The sequence below is a fragment of the Labeo rohita genome, chromosome 5, assembly GCF_022985175.1.
Source record: "Labeo rohita strain BAU-BD-2019 chromosome 5, IGBB_LRoh.1.0, whole genome shotgun sequence".
NCBI lineage: Eukaryota > Metazoa > Chordata > Actinopteri > Cypriniformes > Cyprinidae > Labeo > Labeo rohita.
Genome location: NC_066873.1, coordinates 22,360,813 through 22,378,054, shown reverse-complemented (window position 1 = coordinate 22,378,054; position 17,242 = coordinate 22,360,813). Strand labels below are relative to the sequence as shown.

General features: G+C 37.3%; 2 protein-coding genes across 6 annotated transcripts in view; both read left to right on the top strand.

Annotated features, from left to right (window-relative positions):
- fras1 (Fraser extracellular matrix complex subunit 1) overlaps nt 1–10,424 on the top strand; it is a 137,775-nt gene extending 127,351 nt beyond the window's left edge. For all 5 annotated transcript variants that reach the window (XM_051110000.1, XM_051109999.1, XM_051109998.1 and 2 more), the window contains 14 exons: nt 94–294; nt 383–570; nt 1,287–1,562; nt 1,722–1,954; nt 2,286–2,446; nt 3,663–3,877; nt 4,007–4,157; nt 4,273–4,380; nt 5,892–6,051; nt 6,135–6,251; nt 6,464–6,630; nt 6,710–6,915; nt 8,370–8,516; nt 8,782–10,424. In XM_051110000.1, the coding sequence (XP_050965957.1) occupies nt 94–294; nt 383–570; nt 1,287–1,562; nt 1,722–1,954; nt 2,286–2,446; nt 3,663–3,877; nt 4,007–4,157; nt 4,273–4,380; nt 5,892–6,051; nt 6,135–6,251; nt 6,464–6,630; nt 6,710–6,915; nt 8,370–8,516; nt 8,782–9,357 (2,906 nt within the window). In that variant the 3' untranslated portion in view covers nt 9,358–10,424. The remainder of the gene's footprint in view (nt 1–93; nt 295–382; nt 571–1,286; nt 1,563–1,721; nt 1,955–2,285; nt 2,447–3,662; nt 3,878–4,006; nt 4,158–4,272; nt 4,381–5,891; nt 6,052–6,134; nt 6,252–6,463; nt 6,631–6,709; nt 6,916–8,369; nt 8,517–8,781) is intronic.
- Nucleotides 10,425–10,839: 415 nt separating this feature from the next.
- Nucleotides 10,840–14,954, top strand: LOC127165402 (annexin A3-like). Its single transcript, XM_051110002.1, has 14 exons — nt 10,840–10,965; nt 11,217–11,249; nt 11,347–11,385; nt 11,956–12,043; nt 12,149–12,243; nt 12,323–12,436; nt 12,575–12,665; nt 12,744–12,823; nt 12,904–12,960; nt 13,240–13,333; nt 13,428–13,523; nt 13,615–13,673; nt 13,749–13,871; nt 14,231–14,954. The coding sequence occupies exons 2-14, from the start codon at nt 11,235–11,237 to the stop codon at nt 14,288–14,290; spliced, it is 1,011 nt and encodes a 336-aa protein (XP_050965959.1). The 5' UTR covers nt 10,840–10,965; nt 11,217–11,234; the 3' UTR covers nt 14,291–14,954.
- Nucleotides 14,955–17,242: the final 2,288 nt, after the last annotated feature.

Genomic DNA, 17,242 nt, shown 5'->3' with positions numbered 1-17,242 from the left:
ACCATTGGTTCTATTCACAGGGTGTGCATTTACTTATGAAATACTGTAAGAAGTGTCTGCCAAATTCATAAAAGTGCACGTCATGCTTTTTAGCACCTACGATCGAGTTTGAACAAGCCTCATATCAAGTTCGTGAACCCCCTGGTCCTGATGGGATTGAGGTTTTAAATATCAAGGTAATCCGTAAAGGAGACCTTGATCGTACCTCCAAGATCCGATGCAGTACAAGAGATGGATCAGCCCAGTCAGGTGTAGACTATAACCCCAAGAGTCGAGTCCTTAAGTTCAGCCCTGGTAAGTATATTTATTTATTGTTTAGCACCTTTTGTTGACTATACCTTTATTCTAATCTTTGATAATTCTGTTGTAATGATTTCCTCAGGCGTGGACCACATCCTGTTTAAGGTAGACATCCTGTCCAATGAAGACAGAGAGTGGCATGAATCTTTCTCGTTGGTCCTTGGTCCAGATGACCCTGTTGAAGCTGTGCTTGGAGAGATCACAATGGCAACAGTCACCATCCTAGATCAGGAAGCTGCAGGAAGTCTCATCCTTCCAGCCCCACCTATTGTAAGAGACATACTGTAGATCCTTATGGGACCGACATTTAAGGTCATTGGACACTGAGTCCGAAATTTTCACAAGTTAAAAAATAAATGCAACTTCACGTTATGTCAATCATGTTTACACACTGCCTCCGAAACTTGCATCCGTCATAAATAAATTCAGATCGGGTTCAATTTTTGGCGTTTTTCACATCCGTAGCAAGCATTTTGAGAGGTGTTTTGACAGATCAGAGCCACCGTACAAGCGAACGCCAAAATCCAGAATTGCGTTTGACACGTTCATCCACTTTGTCTCACAGCACAAAGCACTGTCCTTGTACACTGAGTTCACAGAAATTAGTGGTCTTCTTTATGATATGTGGCTCAAGTTTACTGACGTCCTAAAGTAAACTGAATCGCCCGGGATAATCCCGCATCTACTTAAGGAGGTGCGCACAAAAAGTATTCCTCTCAATATCTTATAATTGGATGGACCCAATATGTCATTTATTTTTCTCTTTTTTAAGAAGTGATTTTTTTTCGCTACGATTGAATTAATACGCATCGGACTCAGTGTGACATTACAAGACATTACAAAAGTCACTTTTGAAGTCAGTGCGTTGTTTTAATATCATTGAACATTATTTTTGTCATGTTAACGAAGTTTTCAGAAACTCTCTTTTGATTTTGAATCATGCTGCCAAAGATCAATTTCATGTGGACTTCTTTTTCTCTTCGCAGGTGGTGTCTCTGTCAGACTATGACTATGTCCAGGAGGTCACTAAGGAGGGCAGTAAGAAATCTCCATCTCCTGGATATCCTCTGGTCTGTGTGACTCCCTGTGACCCCCATTACCCCAAATACTCTGTCATGAGAGAGCGCTGTGAGGAGGCAGGCATCAACCAGACCTCTGTCCACTTCAGCTGGGAGGTTGCAACTCCTACAGACACCAACGGAGCACGATCACCCTTTGAGACAGTGACGGATAACACACCTTACACCACGGTCAATCACATGGTTAGTCTGATGTTATTGTCTGTCATAAATTGAATATTACCAACCAATCTAGTTGTTAACTAAATGTGGTTTGCCATTTGTAATATGTTCATGATCTGGAAGCATTTTCACTTTTTATTTAGGGTTCCTGTGGTCATATAAATATTTTTCTCTCCACAGGTCCTGGACAGTATCTACTTCAGCAGACGTTTCCATGTGCGTTGCGTTGCTCAGGCCAGAGATAAAGCCGGGCACCTGGGAACTCCACTGAGGAGCAACATTGTCACTATTGGCACTGAGGGATCAATATGCCACACCCCCGTCACCACAGGAACCGCTCGAGGCTTTCAGGCTCAGTCCTTTATTGCCACTCTAAAGTACCTGGATGTCAAACACAAAGAGCATCCAAACAGGTCAGGAGAGACTTTTTCTAGGCAAATGATTGAATACAGACGTAGAAGTCTTTTAAGTCAGACGGGTCCCAGTAGAGTTCTGAGAAACAGGATTTAAAAACATTTTCGATTGAAATTGCAGCTGTAGGGTTTGTAGAGCGCTAGATCATTTTTTGCCTTTGGGCAAAGCAAGATCAAAATGAATTTATACATTTGAAGGAACAGCAAAATAAAAAAAACAACCTGTTACACAACTGCAGATTCAAAACAACACATTTCCCAACCTGTGTTCAGTACTTCAAAGAAGAAAGTAACATTTTATAAAGTGAGTAATATTTTTTTTTCTGAACAGGATCCATATCTCAGTGCAGATCCCTCATCAGGATGGAATGCTTCCATTGGTGTCCACCATGCCTCTGCATAACCTACACTTCCTGCTCTCCGAGTCTATTTATCGTCAACAGCACGTCTGCTCCAACCTGGTCACACTTAAAGACCTGCATGGTATCTCTGGTAAGTGGGGCCCCATATTAGATCAGATCAAAGCAGGGACAACAGATACAAACCTGTCTTATCCATCTGTTTTTTAAGAGTCCATCATTAACTTGAACGTGCAAGATTATTTTAGTTGTAGAAAAGCTGCTTGTTATGCTGCTTGATATCACAAACTAGTATTTGTTGTGACATTATTTTAATGTAGTATTGTAACCATAAATTATGGAAGCCCGTTTCCGCCACTGAATAAAAAATGTCATTGGTCATTGCAACTTTTTCTCACAAGTCTGACTTTTATCTCAGAATTGAGGGATACAAACTCGCAATTGTAAGTTATAAAGTCAGAATTGTAAGGAATAACCTCGCAATTCTGAAATATAAACTTGCAGTTTGGAGAAATTAGGTCAAAATTACAAGATATACACAATTCTGAGAGAAAAAGTCAGAATTGCGAGATACAAACTCACATTTGCGAGAAAAAAGACAGAACAGCAAGATATAAACTCGCAATTGTAAGTTGTACGTCAGAATTGCAAGACATAACCTCACAATTCTGAGAAATGAAGTCAAAATTGTGAGATATAAACTCACAATTCCGAGAAAAGTTAGAATTCGAGATACAAACTCACATTTGCAAGAAAAATGTCTGATTTATGAGGTATAATCTTACAATTATAAGAAATGAAGTCAGAATTGCGAGATACAAACTTGGAATTCTTACACATAAACTCACAATTATGAGAAATTAAGACAAAATTGTGATATATAAACTCAATTCTGAGAAAAAAGTCAGTTTTGTGAGATACAGAATCACATTTGCAAGAAGTAATGTCTGAATTACGAGGTATAAACTCACAATTACAAGAAATTAAGTCAAAATTGCAAGATATAAACTCGCAGTTCTGGGAAAAAAATCTGTATTGTGAGATATAAACTCCAAAGTCATTTCTTAGAATTGTGAGTTTATGTCTAAGAATTCAGAGTTTATAAAAACTCGAATTTGTGAGAAAAAAAGTTGCAATACCCTTTTTTTCCAGTGGTGGAAACGGGCTTCCATAATAAATACACTGGTTTTTAATGTAGTTTTACTGTTTGCTACACTTTGCTATTATTATATAATTATTATTATTATATATATATAAGATATATATAATTAATTATATACTAATAGCGGCTAATGAATCCAAACTCTGAATCATTCAACTCAGAAAAAGCATTGCAACTTCTTCCTCAGAAACCGGCTTCTTGGACGATGTGTCGTATGACAGCATATCCCTGGGTCCCGGATATGACCGTCCATACCAGTTCAACCCTACTGTTCGAGAACCCAGAACCATCCAGCTATACAAGCATCTTAATCTAAAGAGCTGCATATGGACATTTGATGCATATTATGACATGACAGAACTTATTGATGTATGTGGAGGATCAGTAACTGCTGACTTTCAGGTTTGTGTGAACACATGACTTGTATCCCACCACAAATGATATATAAATATTCTTGTCTATACAAAATCTGATGTGGCAGATTTAGTCCATACAGCAATTCAAATGAGCATGTGGCTGCATTTTTTGCAGGTCAGAGACTCGGCTCAGTCATTCCTGACGGTGCAGGTGCCGCTCTACGTGTCCTACATCTATGTGACGGCTCCTCGTGGATGGGCCTCCCTGGAGCACCACACAGAGATGGAGTTCTCCTTCTTCTATGACACAGTCTTGTGGAGAACAGGTACATGTTGTTTCATTGCCAGACCCAAAGGCGGTGGACATACTCAGGCACAATCATGTAACTGTGTTATTATATTGATATTGACTGGTTGCATATAAATGTTTTTTTACTCTAGGCATCCAGACAGACAGCGTGCTGTCAGCTAGATTACAGATAATTCGGATCTTCATTAGGGATGACGGACGACTGGTAATTGAGTTCAAAACCCACGCCAAGTTTAGAGGTCTGTAACCTCTGTGTTCAGCTATTTGTTCTTATTTAATTTTGTTTGCAAACATAACCAGAAGATGTTTAAAGTTGTATTTGGACACTGTTGAATGTCATTGCATTAGAACAGGGTTTCCCAAATGAGGATTGTATTAGAACTGAAGGGGGTTTGTGAGTTGATGAGAAGCTAATAATTAAATCAAATGTAAAATTGAAATAAATGGGGCTGTACAAATATTTAAGAAGTCTATTGCACTGTGAGAGACAGAAAATTTACATTTTGAAAGCTTGAGGGTTTAGACATTTAAAAGTAAAAAATAATTACAGTTGTAGTCAAAAGTTTGCATACACCTTGCAGATCCTGTAAAATACAAAATGCATGTTATATTTTATTTAGTACTGACCTGAATAGGACATTTCACATAAAACTCATACACAACTATTACAAAAGGTTCAAACAGTCACTTATGCTCTAAAAGGAAAAAAAATGCATTGCCTGGAGGTGAAAATGTTTTGAATTTGAAGATCAGGGTAAAATGAACTTATTGTGTCTTCTGGGAAACATGTAAGTATCTTCTGTAGTTTCTGAAGGGCAGTAATAATTGAAAAAAATATAATATTTAGGCAAAATAAGAAAAATGTACAGATCTTTATTGTGTTCAGAAGTTTTCACCCCTGCTCTTAATGCATCGTTGTTTCTTCTGGAGTATCAGGGAGCGTTTGAACTTTTTGTAATAGTTGCATATGAGTCCCTCAGTTGTCCTCAGTGTAAAAAGATGGATCTCAATATCATACAGTCATTGTTTAAAACGGTGTATATATGCAAAAATGCTGGGAAACCAAAGAATTTATGGGACCTGAAGGATATTGTGAAGAACACTGGTCAGTTTAACTGTTCAGGACAAACAAGGGACTTACGAACAACTGTCACCAAATACAAAATCATTCAGATAACAACACAGTATTAAGAATCAGGCATATGTAAACTTGAACAGGGTCATTTTTATAAATTCAACTATTGTTTTCTCTTGTGGACTATATGTAAACATCTTTTATGTGAAATACCTTATTCAGGTCGGTACTAAATAAAAAATAACATGCATTTTGCATCATCCCTCTTATTTTAGTAATGTAATTGACATTTTGCAGATTCTTCAAGGTGTACAGTATGTGAACTTTTGACTTCAACTGTACAGTAAATACATAAATACATATTAGTATTGTAACTTATTTTTAACATTGTTTTAATTTATAAAACTATTAATAATATCATAACAATCATAGAACAGTGAACATGCAAATATGTCATTAAATGATTAAAATATTAACTGAAAGACTCAGGGATGTTTTAAGTAAATATGTTACATCAAGTGGTTTGGCTGGCAAAAAAGTCAGGGAATTCTTACATTTCAAAACATGACATTTTGAAGTGTGGCGTAAGTGTCCGAATACATTTTGGGCTACTTTACATAAACTCGATTCCTGCTTGTATTATGAGTGACTGATGAAACGCTCCTCTTCCTCCAGGTCAATTTGTCCCTGAACATCACACCCTCCCTGGACAGAAATCTCATCTGATGGCTCCAGATCACTTGGGAGGCATTGAATTTGACCTGCAGCTGATGTGGAGCGCACAGTCCTTTGATTCACCCTACCAGCTCTGGAGAGCCACAAGCTCCTACAGCAGGTAAGTAGCGTGAAGTCCAATGCTGTCACGTTAAGGAAGAGTATCTTAATGCAATTGACCGTGTGCTTTCTGTTGTGCTCTAGGAAGGACTACTCTGGGGAGTACACGGTCTTCCTCATCCCCTGCACGGTACAGCCAACCCAGGCATGGGTCGACTCTGGGGACAAGCCTCTTTCCTGCACGGCCCATGCTCCAGAGAAGTATGTTACCATGGTGCTTTTCCATTGATAACTCCTGGAGGACTCTTTTGCATTGGAAACGTTTTTGAGCAGAGCCAACAGGGTTAAATCATTTCAGTTTTAGTAGACTTGTTTTACAGGTTTCATCAGATGCTGGTGCAGACTGTTTGTGTGAGTCAACAAAAGTATTCATCAACATGCAAAGGCTTGTAACACTCTATTTCAATCTACAGATTCCTGCTGCCCATCGCCTTCCAGCAGACGAACCGCCCTGTTCCTGTAGTCTACTCTCTAAATACTGAGTTCCAGCTTTGTAATAACGAGAAGGTCTTTTTAATGGATCCTGCTCTCGCAGAAATGTCTGTTGCTGAGATGGACTACAAAGGAGCATTTTCAATGGGTAAAATTAGCGAAGTAATTAAAACAATGAGCTCCGTCAACAATGAACTTTCACTCATTCATTGTTTGATGTTATGCAGGTCAAACGTTGTATGGCAGAGTGCTGTGGAATCCTGACCAGAACTTGAATTCAGCCTACAAGCTACAGCTGGAGAAAGTGTATTTGTGTACAGGACGGGATGGCTATGTGCCCTTCTTTGACCCCACAGGCACCCTGTATAACGAAGGCCCTCAGTATGGCTGCATTCAACCGAACAAACACCTCAAACACAGGTTCCTGCTTCTGGTATGTGTCTAGTGTAACAAGTCCAGACCAGTTTAACCAGTCTAATAAGATTTAGTTGGTGTGGTTAAGTTTTAGCTGATACACTTTTGTGGATGTAATGTTTCAAGGGGTATTTTGGAGCTCAAACTGTTTTTGCGTATCTTGGAACTAATATTGAGACTGACAACTATAATGACTTAACAGCAGAGAATTTTAAAGATGCAATGAAAGTGAATCATGAAAAAGCTGGAAAACTGATGGCAACAGTTAATAATTAAGTAAGAGATAATGTGCATGCATCCATTTTCAATAAAACAATTTCAAATATACACTACTGTTCAAAGGTTTGAGGTTTAAATCTTGATTCTCTAAAAACAGTAATTTGTTTCTAAAACTGTATTAACCCAACTTTTGAACGATGTCTATTATCTTAAAGCTTCTTTTAAAAGATTAGTTCACTTCTAGAATAAAAATATCCAGATAATTTACTCACCCCCATGTCATCCAAGATGTTCATGTCTTTTTCTTCATTCGATAAGAAATTAAGGTTTTTGAGGAAAACATTCCAGGATGTTTCTCCAAATAGGACTTCAATGGAGATCATCAGATAAAAGGTCCAAATTGCAGTTTCAATGCAGCTTCAAAGGGCTCTGTATGATTCCAGCCAAAGAATAAGGATCTTATCTAGCGAGACAATGTCATCTTCTAAAAAAAAAAGTATTTACTTTTTAACCATAAATGCTCATCTTGCACTAGCTCTGCAGTGTGCATTTGCAACTATGCACATTACGTAATCACGTTGGAAAGGTCACACTTGGTTAGTTCTTTATCTGTGTGCTTCAGTTCAAAAAGGTAGGGTCATTTTCTCCTCCAACTTCAAAATTGTCCAACGTTGTTTTACCCTTTTTGTAAAGGGTGTTTGACTTTCTTTGCACGTTTGCTTTGTGTAAACACTGTATCGGTACTTAAGTGGACGTCACACATTACCTTTCCAACGTGACTATGTAATGAGTGAAACTGAGCTACTGCAAGATGAGCATTTGTGGTTAAAAAGTATAGAAATGTTCATTTTCCAATCGTTTTGTTAGATAAGACCCTTATTTCTTGGCTGGGATCGTGTAGAGCCCATTGAAATTGCAATTTGGACCCAAAGTCCACTATATGGGAAAAAATCATGGAATGTTTTCCTCAAAATCCTTAATTTCTTTTTGACTGGAGAAAGAAAGACATGAACATCTTGAATGGCATCAGGAAATTTTATTCTAGAAGTGAACCAATCCTTTAAGATGATTGACCAAGACAAACACGTCATCGGTATTACAATAATGGTAACACTGGAGTCCTGTGAGGTAATTTGCAGTACAAATATGGCACAAATTCATTACAAATAATAGAAAACAGGATGCTGTGATTGACCAATCAGAATTAAGTATTTCAGAGAGCTGTGTAATGATTGTAAATAATGTATCACATAGGACCGAAAGCAGCCTGATGTCTGCGACCGCTACTTTCACGATGTTCCCTTTGAAGCCAGCTTTGCATCTGACATTCCAGATCTTCAGTCCTTGTCTGCGATGCCAGGTGTAGACGGCTTCACAATGAAGGTGGATGCCCTTTATAAGGTCAGTGGCTGCAAGATTGACCAAAAAAGTCAAGCTGTTAAACGGACCTTCTCTTTGACACATACTAGGAATCCTGGTAAATGTCAGAGCCAAAGCTATTCAGTTATACCCTTGAGGGAAGTGCCTTAATCTGTTTGTTTAAGAAAAGATGCCAGGCTGACAGTGTGCCATGACTATAGGGAACTGGGCTAAAGGACAAGATTACAAAGGGGTTATTATATAAAGGGGTTATTTTTAAATTTTATTTGCATTTAATCTTCTTTAGGTTGAAGCAGGGCACCAGTGGTACCTCCAGGTCATCTACGTTATTGGACCCGAGTCCATATCTTCTCCCAGAGTCCAGCGCTCAGTGACGTATGAGCTCAAGCGAAGTCGCCGAGACCTGGTGGACCGTTCAGGTCGTCTAATGCTGGATGAGTCCTTGATCTACGACAATGAAGGTGACCAGGTAAAGAACGGCACCAACATGAAGACCTTGAAGCTTGAGATGGAACCATCGGGCACCTTCAATCCCCAGATGGGAGGATCCATCGGGGGTGGCATGGCGGCCGTCGTCCTACTTTTCCTGATTCTCCTAGCCTTCTGCATCATGGTCAGAAAGTGCCGCAGGGTTGTAAAAAAGAGGCCTGCGAAGGCAGTGGAGGATTATCCTCTGAACACAAAGGTGGAAGTGTGTATAGAACGTCTGGAGAAAAACCTCAACAGCAAGCACTGCTCTGTAAGAAACATCAACGTCCTCAACAAGAACCCGGAGACCTACAAGGTCAATGGGGTCAAGGTCAAACAGGTCAATCTGGAGGTCAAACTACACAACAATCTGAACGACGGCACTGAAGTTTGACCTTCTAGAGTATTTAATGAGAAAAAGAAACGTTTTCTATAAATATTTGTAATGACATGATGTTAATGTATTTTTGTATGACCATGAGGATAAAAGGGAAAGTATGCTTGCCAGCTATGCAGTGTAAATCATTTCACAACTGAGCTACCTCAAACATTAATGAACAACACATAATAGTGTCATCAAATCTCAGTTTTAAATCATCGCTCTGTATGAGAATCATACAACGGTTCAGTGGTAGCTCAGACACTTTGTTTAAATGAATGGAGAGTTTATATCGCTGCACCTGCTATTTTGTCACGTTAGTAACACATGAAAGTATTAAGGGAAGGATGAGTGCCAACACTTTGGACCGGGTGAGTGATGTAAATACGTTTATCAAGTGCAATTATCGGATGACATGGTCGTCCCTGTATTTTGATTTGGCTTTTGATGCTCTGCCTCATTGTTGTAATTTACTTTTGGCCTGATCACCGGTGTGCCATGCTGATATTTGTCAAGTGCGATTTATTTAATTCCAAATCCAAATAGACTGCCCAAAGTGATACATTTGTTAGTTCGTGTAAACCTTTGGTACATGTCAATGAGAAACCAAGTGTTTTGATGAATTGTATGAGATAGATCATAGATTTGATAACCACTATTGATTTGTTGTCAATCTGCTGACTCCATTGAAATGCTGTAGCCTGTATTATTTTACAACACTGGATAACAAAACGTATTTTTGTTTTATATGACTGCTGTCTGTGCTGATATAACCAAACACTACCAAAAATCTTCACATGGATTTTTTTAAAGATTATCCACCTCATGTTATCCTGCATTATTTAGTCTTGTATTAATGTCACATCATGTATTAAGTAAGGCACATCTATAGTTTGTATAGTTTATCACTCAAATGTTCTGTGTTGATGTATTAAGTCGTCACTTGTCACATGGTGCTGATTTGATCAAGAATATCCACAATCTTTAAAGCACTGGGTGTAGTGTGGGAAATGCTATAATTAATGCTTCATAATAATCTCTCTCTCTCTCTCTCTCTCATTTCTCTGTATTTGGAGTTTTATTCCATTTTGTCCATTACTAAGTGTCTAAGTGAGTGCCTATCAAACAGAAAATTTTTGGAGATATCAGTTTTTGGTGCTATCATTTATGGTAAAATAACATGATGCCTGTACTTGTGCCTTTTTAGCAATAAAAAGAATAAACCTATTCCTAATGTGTGGCAAATTTAATGTATGTTTATGTAATATATCACCAACTTCAATTTCAGGAGACTTTGAGTTTAGGTATACAGAGTTTATGCGCGGTAAACAAAGGTTTATCCTGTGAAACAACTTCACCTCACAATCACATGATTGTTATGTTTTACAGTAATAGTAGCCTAGTTGCAATGGCAATAAATAGTTTTGGATCAACAAAATAAAAGGATACTTTACGTTTGAATTAAGTAGAAAGTAAATAGCAGCTCGTTATTCCAGAAGGGAGAGGCTCAGTAAGAATGCATTCCTTTTGAGATCATGTCTCTCACACCCTTAAAAAGCAGGTGAGGAGAAGTTAAACCGGACAGAAGTTAAACCACGTCGTCTATTACTTTGTATCACGAAGGTAAGAGCCAAGACTTTTAAAAAACATACCAAAACCGTAGGTAGTACTATTTATAAATGTTCGTTTAATTAACATAACTTGTGCACTGGGTATACAATTGATAGCCAGCGTATTTCAAAGACAGAAAAGTGCTTTAATACGGTTTGGTACAGTCAGGAATCAGTAGTAATAATGATAATCGATTTTCCTGCATTTTTTATCGATTTACCTAATTTTATAATATGTAATTTATAAATAATGTTTGTTTATAGAATCCCTCCCAACCAAAAATGTCAGACTTCTGGGTAAGTAAAATTTTGCAAACGTATGCCCTCCCTAAAACTGATATTAAGGAATATTGCTGAAACCAAATTTGCTGAGATTTGATGTTTTGTATTGCAGAATGACTTGCAGAATTTTGCTCGTGCCCCCACAGCAGCGGTAAATAATTTGTTTTAGTTTTGGCTTTATGTAATTTAATGTTTAAAAAATTTGCGTTTGACCACCTCTAGTTGTCAGATTTTGGGCTTGAATATGTTATATTTTAAAGGTAATTTATTTACAAACCAAGAAGACTTAGATACATGTTGTCCTAAATTACCATTAAACAGCCTATTATAGGCTTTTAGACATCTGTAAAAAAAAAAAGTAAACACAAAGTTTAATCAGACGTCTGTAAGATGTCAGTTTTACATACATTATAAATCATAAACATCTTAAAGACATCTAATAGACGTCTATTTGACATCTGATAGGAAACGTCCTACAGACGTATTGCAGATGAACAAACGCTCTAAAAAAAAATACATCTTCCAGATGTAGATGCAGACGTCAAATAGATGTCTCTGTGATGTATGTGTGCTATTGGGGAACATTTAAATTGCTATAATAAATAAAAATACACTTGACTTGTAAAAGGGCTTCAGACTCAAAACGCCCTTGTAATAAAATTCCTAGTGTAACAACAAGCTTTCAATACTTTTTTTTTCTTTACTACTTATTCCTCTTCAGTCAGGGGAGAGAGGTACTATTAAAGCCAAAGCTAACTTCAACGTGAGTGAAGATGTCGCAGCTCTCCGTAAAGCACTTGAAGGCATAGGTACATCATTTACATATCTGTATTGTACTGTATCCCGTATTCTTCTTGTTGCATTCACTTTATATATTGTATGTTCCATCAAATTACAATAATTTCACTTACCAGGTACAACTGAGAAGATGCTGATTGACATACTGACTCACAGGAGCAGCAGTCAGAAGCAGGCTATTGCAAAGGCATATCAAGAAGCTACAAACAGGGTAAATCTGTGTCCTCTTTCTCAGTTGAATGCGTGTGTTTTTGTGTTCACATGAAAATCAGCCTAATTTGTTTTTCTAGATTTTAGTTAATGACCTGAAAGGTGACACCCGGGGCAGCTTAGAGAATCTGCTTGTTGCGCTTGCAAGAACTCCTGCAGTCAATGATGCTAAATGGATAAATAAAGCGATCAAAGTAAGTTATATTTTCCCTTGTGGTAAAATGTTACTCCCTGTACAGTGTTGAACATTTTGAATGTTCTGCACCAATGTGAGGCAGATATTTCTTTCTCTTTTTTTGAATGAATCATAACATTCATGGGTTGATTTCCAGGGGGCTGGAACGGACAAAGCCATCCTGATAGAAATACTTGCCTCACGGACAAATAAACAGATCAAGGAGCTGTCTGCCGCATATGCTGAGGGTGAGATGAGTAAAATATTGTAACAAAATATGAAAGTTACAAAAATGTATAATTGCATCCCTTCCCATTGCGTAATAGAAACAAAGAAAACACTGGTACAGAACCTAAAGTCAGAAGTTTCAGGGGATTTTGGCAAAGCCATTCTTCTGCTTGCTGAGGTGATTAAATACACATGTATAGCAGTTTATTCTAATAAAGGGAGCTCTGGAAATTAATGATATTTGTCTCTCATTGTAAGTGTGCGAGGGATGAAAGCACCAGTGTGAATGCAGACAAGGCTAAAGAGGATGCAAAGGTAAAGAAAACTAATTTCATAATTTGATGTCCTCTTTTATATAATAACATCCTTATTTAATCTTGCTAGTCACAATACAATGTATATAAACACCTCCTTAACTTAGTCTTTTAGTGCATATTTTCTTTTTTATTTCTATAATTAAGTCTTACACTTTATTAATTTCTCTTGATGCCATCCATTGTGGGAAGCAAGCCAAAACCGGTTTACTTGTATTTAATATGATGCTATTTATATGAGTAGATGTGAGCATGTACATGTTCTCTGTTTCCTCCACAGGTCCTCTATCATGCAGGCGAGAAGAAAGTAGGAACTGATGAGTCCAAATTCATTGAGATCCTCTGTAAAAGGAGCTTCCCTCACCTGAGACAAAGTACAAAAATAATTCTCCAGACAGATCATTAGTGTTTCACATAGAAACTGAAATGACAGATGTTTTGAATATAACTTGACATGTCCTGTTACAGCAATATTGGAATATAAAAACATCAGTGGCAAGACTTTGCAGAAGAGCATTGAGAAGGAAATGTCTGGAGATCTGGAGGAACTGCTGGTTACCATTGGTACTGTCATATACAATCAAAATGCAAAAATCTGTTGGAATTTCAATGCTAAAATATTTACTTCTACATTTTTTATTTTTTTTGCTTCTAGTAAAGTGTGCGTTGAGTACTCCTGCATACTTTGCCGAAAAACTCTACAAAAGCATGAAGGTACAGATAGAAACACATTATTCTTCCTCTGTCATTGTGTTTATGCAACACTGATGTTTATTTGTGAACCTGCAGGGAGTAGGTACAGATGAAACCACTCTGACCAGAGTAATGGTCAGCCGTGGAGAGTTTGACATGCTGGACATCAGAGCTGAATACATGAAGATCTATCGGAAATCACTCTACAAGGAAATAAGTGTAAGTATTCTCCACTAATATAAACACTTTTGCACATCTGCCACTGTTCTTTACACTATGATTGAGGCCAACAGTACATCACTTCCTGATCCTTGGGTTTATTGGTTTATTCATGCCCTTGAGATATCGTAACATTCACAAATTATGGTTTGACATAGTCAGTTCTCACAATGACCGAAAGACTGTCATTGTTTTCCTATATTGTCCCATATAATACTATATTCCATGTGAATGAAACTCATTTACTGGTGATGACTGATAGTTTTACTCTTCGTACTTGTATCTGATGTTGTGATCTCGTCTGTACTGATTGTCTCTGTGATTATGACTGTGGGTGACTTTGCTGTTCTTCATTTTAGTCAGATGTATCTGGCTGCTACGGCGACTGCTTGAAGATGATTTGTGGAGGAGAAGACTAGAAGAGGAAGAACCCTCATGGGATACTTTATAAAATGGTTTCATTAATAGCGTTTTTGCAGCTGTCTTGAGAAATATATCACTTATATTTACAGTTTACTCCAGATAGAGGTACACAGTGAGATTGATATTGATTCATGGTATTTAAAACATATTCTTTGTTTTTGTCTACACCACAACTTTTTGGTAGTGAATGGCGCCTCGCAACAGCAGGCATGACTTTAATGGTTATATGAAAACATGAAACATTAAAAATGTGTTGATGAATCATAAATGTTAAAATTGGTATGTAAAATATGCAGATTTTATGGAATTACATTCTTTTGTTCTACATATTTTATTTTATTTTATTTTTTATTTTTTGAGGAAAAAATACCAAATTTCTGTCCTTTATGCATTATGTGCATCAGCAGAGTATTTTAATACACTGCCAAAGGATCTGTTATTTTAACACTGATCAACAAAACGTATTTTTTGTTTCATATGGGTTTCATTTTTTTCCATTACCGAGTCTTAAATCCTTTTCACAAAAAGTTTCAAAGGTTTAAATTTCAGTTTTTGGTGCTATCATTTATGATAAAATAATCAAAAGGATGCCTGTATGTGTACATTTTAACAACAACAAAAAAAAAAATTAATAAACCTATTCCTAATATATGGAAAACATACTATGCTCATATCTAATGTATGATTAATTAATCTATCATCAGCTTAATTGTACCCAGTTTTTAAAATTGGGAAGGAGACTCGAGTTTGTGTGCAATATCTCATTTCATTACCAGAAAACCTGAAACCACGTGAATGTTATGCAAAATGTTATACAGTACTATCGGTCATTTTAGTGTGTATTGGATATACCATATATTAAAAGCTGATACGGTTTTGATAGGGGTTAAATGATAAAACAAAACAATAGGGAACCCCAGGTATTAAGACTTGTATAGCTTAATAACGTAAACGATATCTCTCTTACTTAATAAATATGTAGCAGAAAACCCATGAAAAAGAATGTATACATAGTTTGGACTACTGGGCTGCTAGAGCTACCTGTTGCTATTTTTATCACAACACAACTCGGAAAATAAAATACTGCTACGATGACCACAACTTCTGAAAGAGCTTATAGGTGGTGATGGATACAAGCGTAGGTTTAAATAAAATTCCGTACAATCAGTTTTTCCCACAAGGAGTCTTGACCTGGATACCAAGTAGAATCCACACTGAGAAACTCCTTCACCCGCTGTGGCATCATGACAAGCGCCAGCATGTTTGTATCCTGCCAGGATGGCATCTAGCATTTCTTGTCTTAGTCGTTTGTAAGCTCTTTTATTAGCTGTGATCGATTAAAAGCTAAAGTGGAGAGAACAAAGACGCAGGTCTTTAGGAATTTTTATTTGTCCACAGGCATCTTCCCATTCTTTTTCTCCTTCTTATCACTAGGAAAAGCAGTAAAGACTTACATTGCTTCTCTTGTTGCCCTTCGACTGAAAATTACTACCAAAATTTGCACAATATGGCATTGTATCTGTATTTTATTTTCTGGGTTATGTATTCGGAGTTGTGTTCGGAGCAAAAGGTAGGGCCAGTGGCTCACCAAATGCAACCATTTCACGTCATTGAAATAATGGCACTCCATAATCTAAAACGTATAAAACGATGTGAACTTTTTAAATAACATCTTTAAAGTCTTTAACGGGTTTTCTACTACATATTTTAATAAGAGACATCATTTACATTATATTAAGCCATACAAGTCTTAATACCTGGGGATCCCTAATATCTTGAAACCTGAAACCATATGAATGTTATGCATTACAGTGCTATCAGTTATTGTAGTGTTTTGGATGTACTATAATTAAAAGCTGATATGGCCTTGATAGGGGCTAATTGATCACTACAAAATATTACAGTTTTTCACATTTGTTAAAACACTAAACCCCATTTTCTAAACCAAATTTTCAATAGCCTAAACCACTTTGTCAAATAAATCACTCTTTCTGCAAAACCTTAAACAAGTTTAGGCAGTTTAGACACTGTTTGCAGATCTCAAGCACTCTTTTTGCAAAACTCCAAACGCATTCTTACTCACTAAGACACAATTTGCTCTGTGTTGAACTTGTGATGCAAAACCCTAAACCAGGGGTGGTGAACTCCGGTCCTGGAGAGCCACAGCCCTGTGGAGTTCAGCTCCAACCCTAATTAAAACTCACCTGCCTGTTGCTTTCTAGTAACCCATCAGACGTTGATTAGCTTGTTCAGGTCCGTTTGATTAGGGTTGAAGCAAAAATATGCAGGGCTGCGGCTCTCCAACGTTCGCCACCCCCGCCCTAAACACAAGAAAGCAAAAGTTAAGCACAACTGCAACACGGCTGTCATCGTTTACACACAATAATTCAAAATTCTTCACACTTGTTTCTAAATATTTAAATATACAAAATATAAGCCAGTTGAAAGTGCACAGAAGACACGGGTGGATCTGTCAATCTGAGAGGTACAGAAGAATATGAATATGTGTAAAACATACATATACATACATACAGGTGCATCTCGATAAATTAGAATGTCGTGGAAAAGTTCATTTATTTTAGTAATTCAACTCAAATTGTGAAACTCGTGTGTCAAATAAATTCAAAGTGCACAGACTGAAGTAGTTTAAGTCTTTGGTTCTTTTAATTGTGATGATTTTGGCTCACATTTAACAAAAACCCACCAATCTCAACAAATTAGAATATGGTGACATGCCTATTAGCTAATCAACTCAAAACACCTGCAAAGGTTTCCTGAGCCTTCAAAATTGTCTCTCAGTTTGGTTCACTAGGCTACACAATCATGGGGAAGACTGCTGATCTGACAGTTGTCCAGAAGACAGCCACAAACATTCATTGCCAAAGAAGCTGGCTGTTCACAGAGTGCTGTATCCAAGCATGTTAACAGAAAGTTGAGTGGAAGGAAAA

Coding starts and splice junctions, on each gene's coding strand:
- LOC127165402 (XM_051110002.1), top strand. Junction 12,437..12,574: donor GGATAAATAAAGCGATCAAA/GTAAGTTATATT, acceptor GTTGATTTCCAG/GGGGCTGGAACGGACAAAGC. Junction 12,666..12,743: donor GTCTGCCGCATATGCTGAGG/GTGAGATGAGTA, acceptor ATTGCGTAATAG/AAACAAAGAAAACACTGGTA.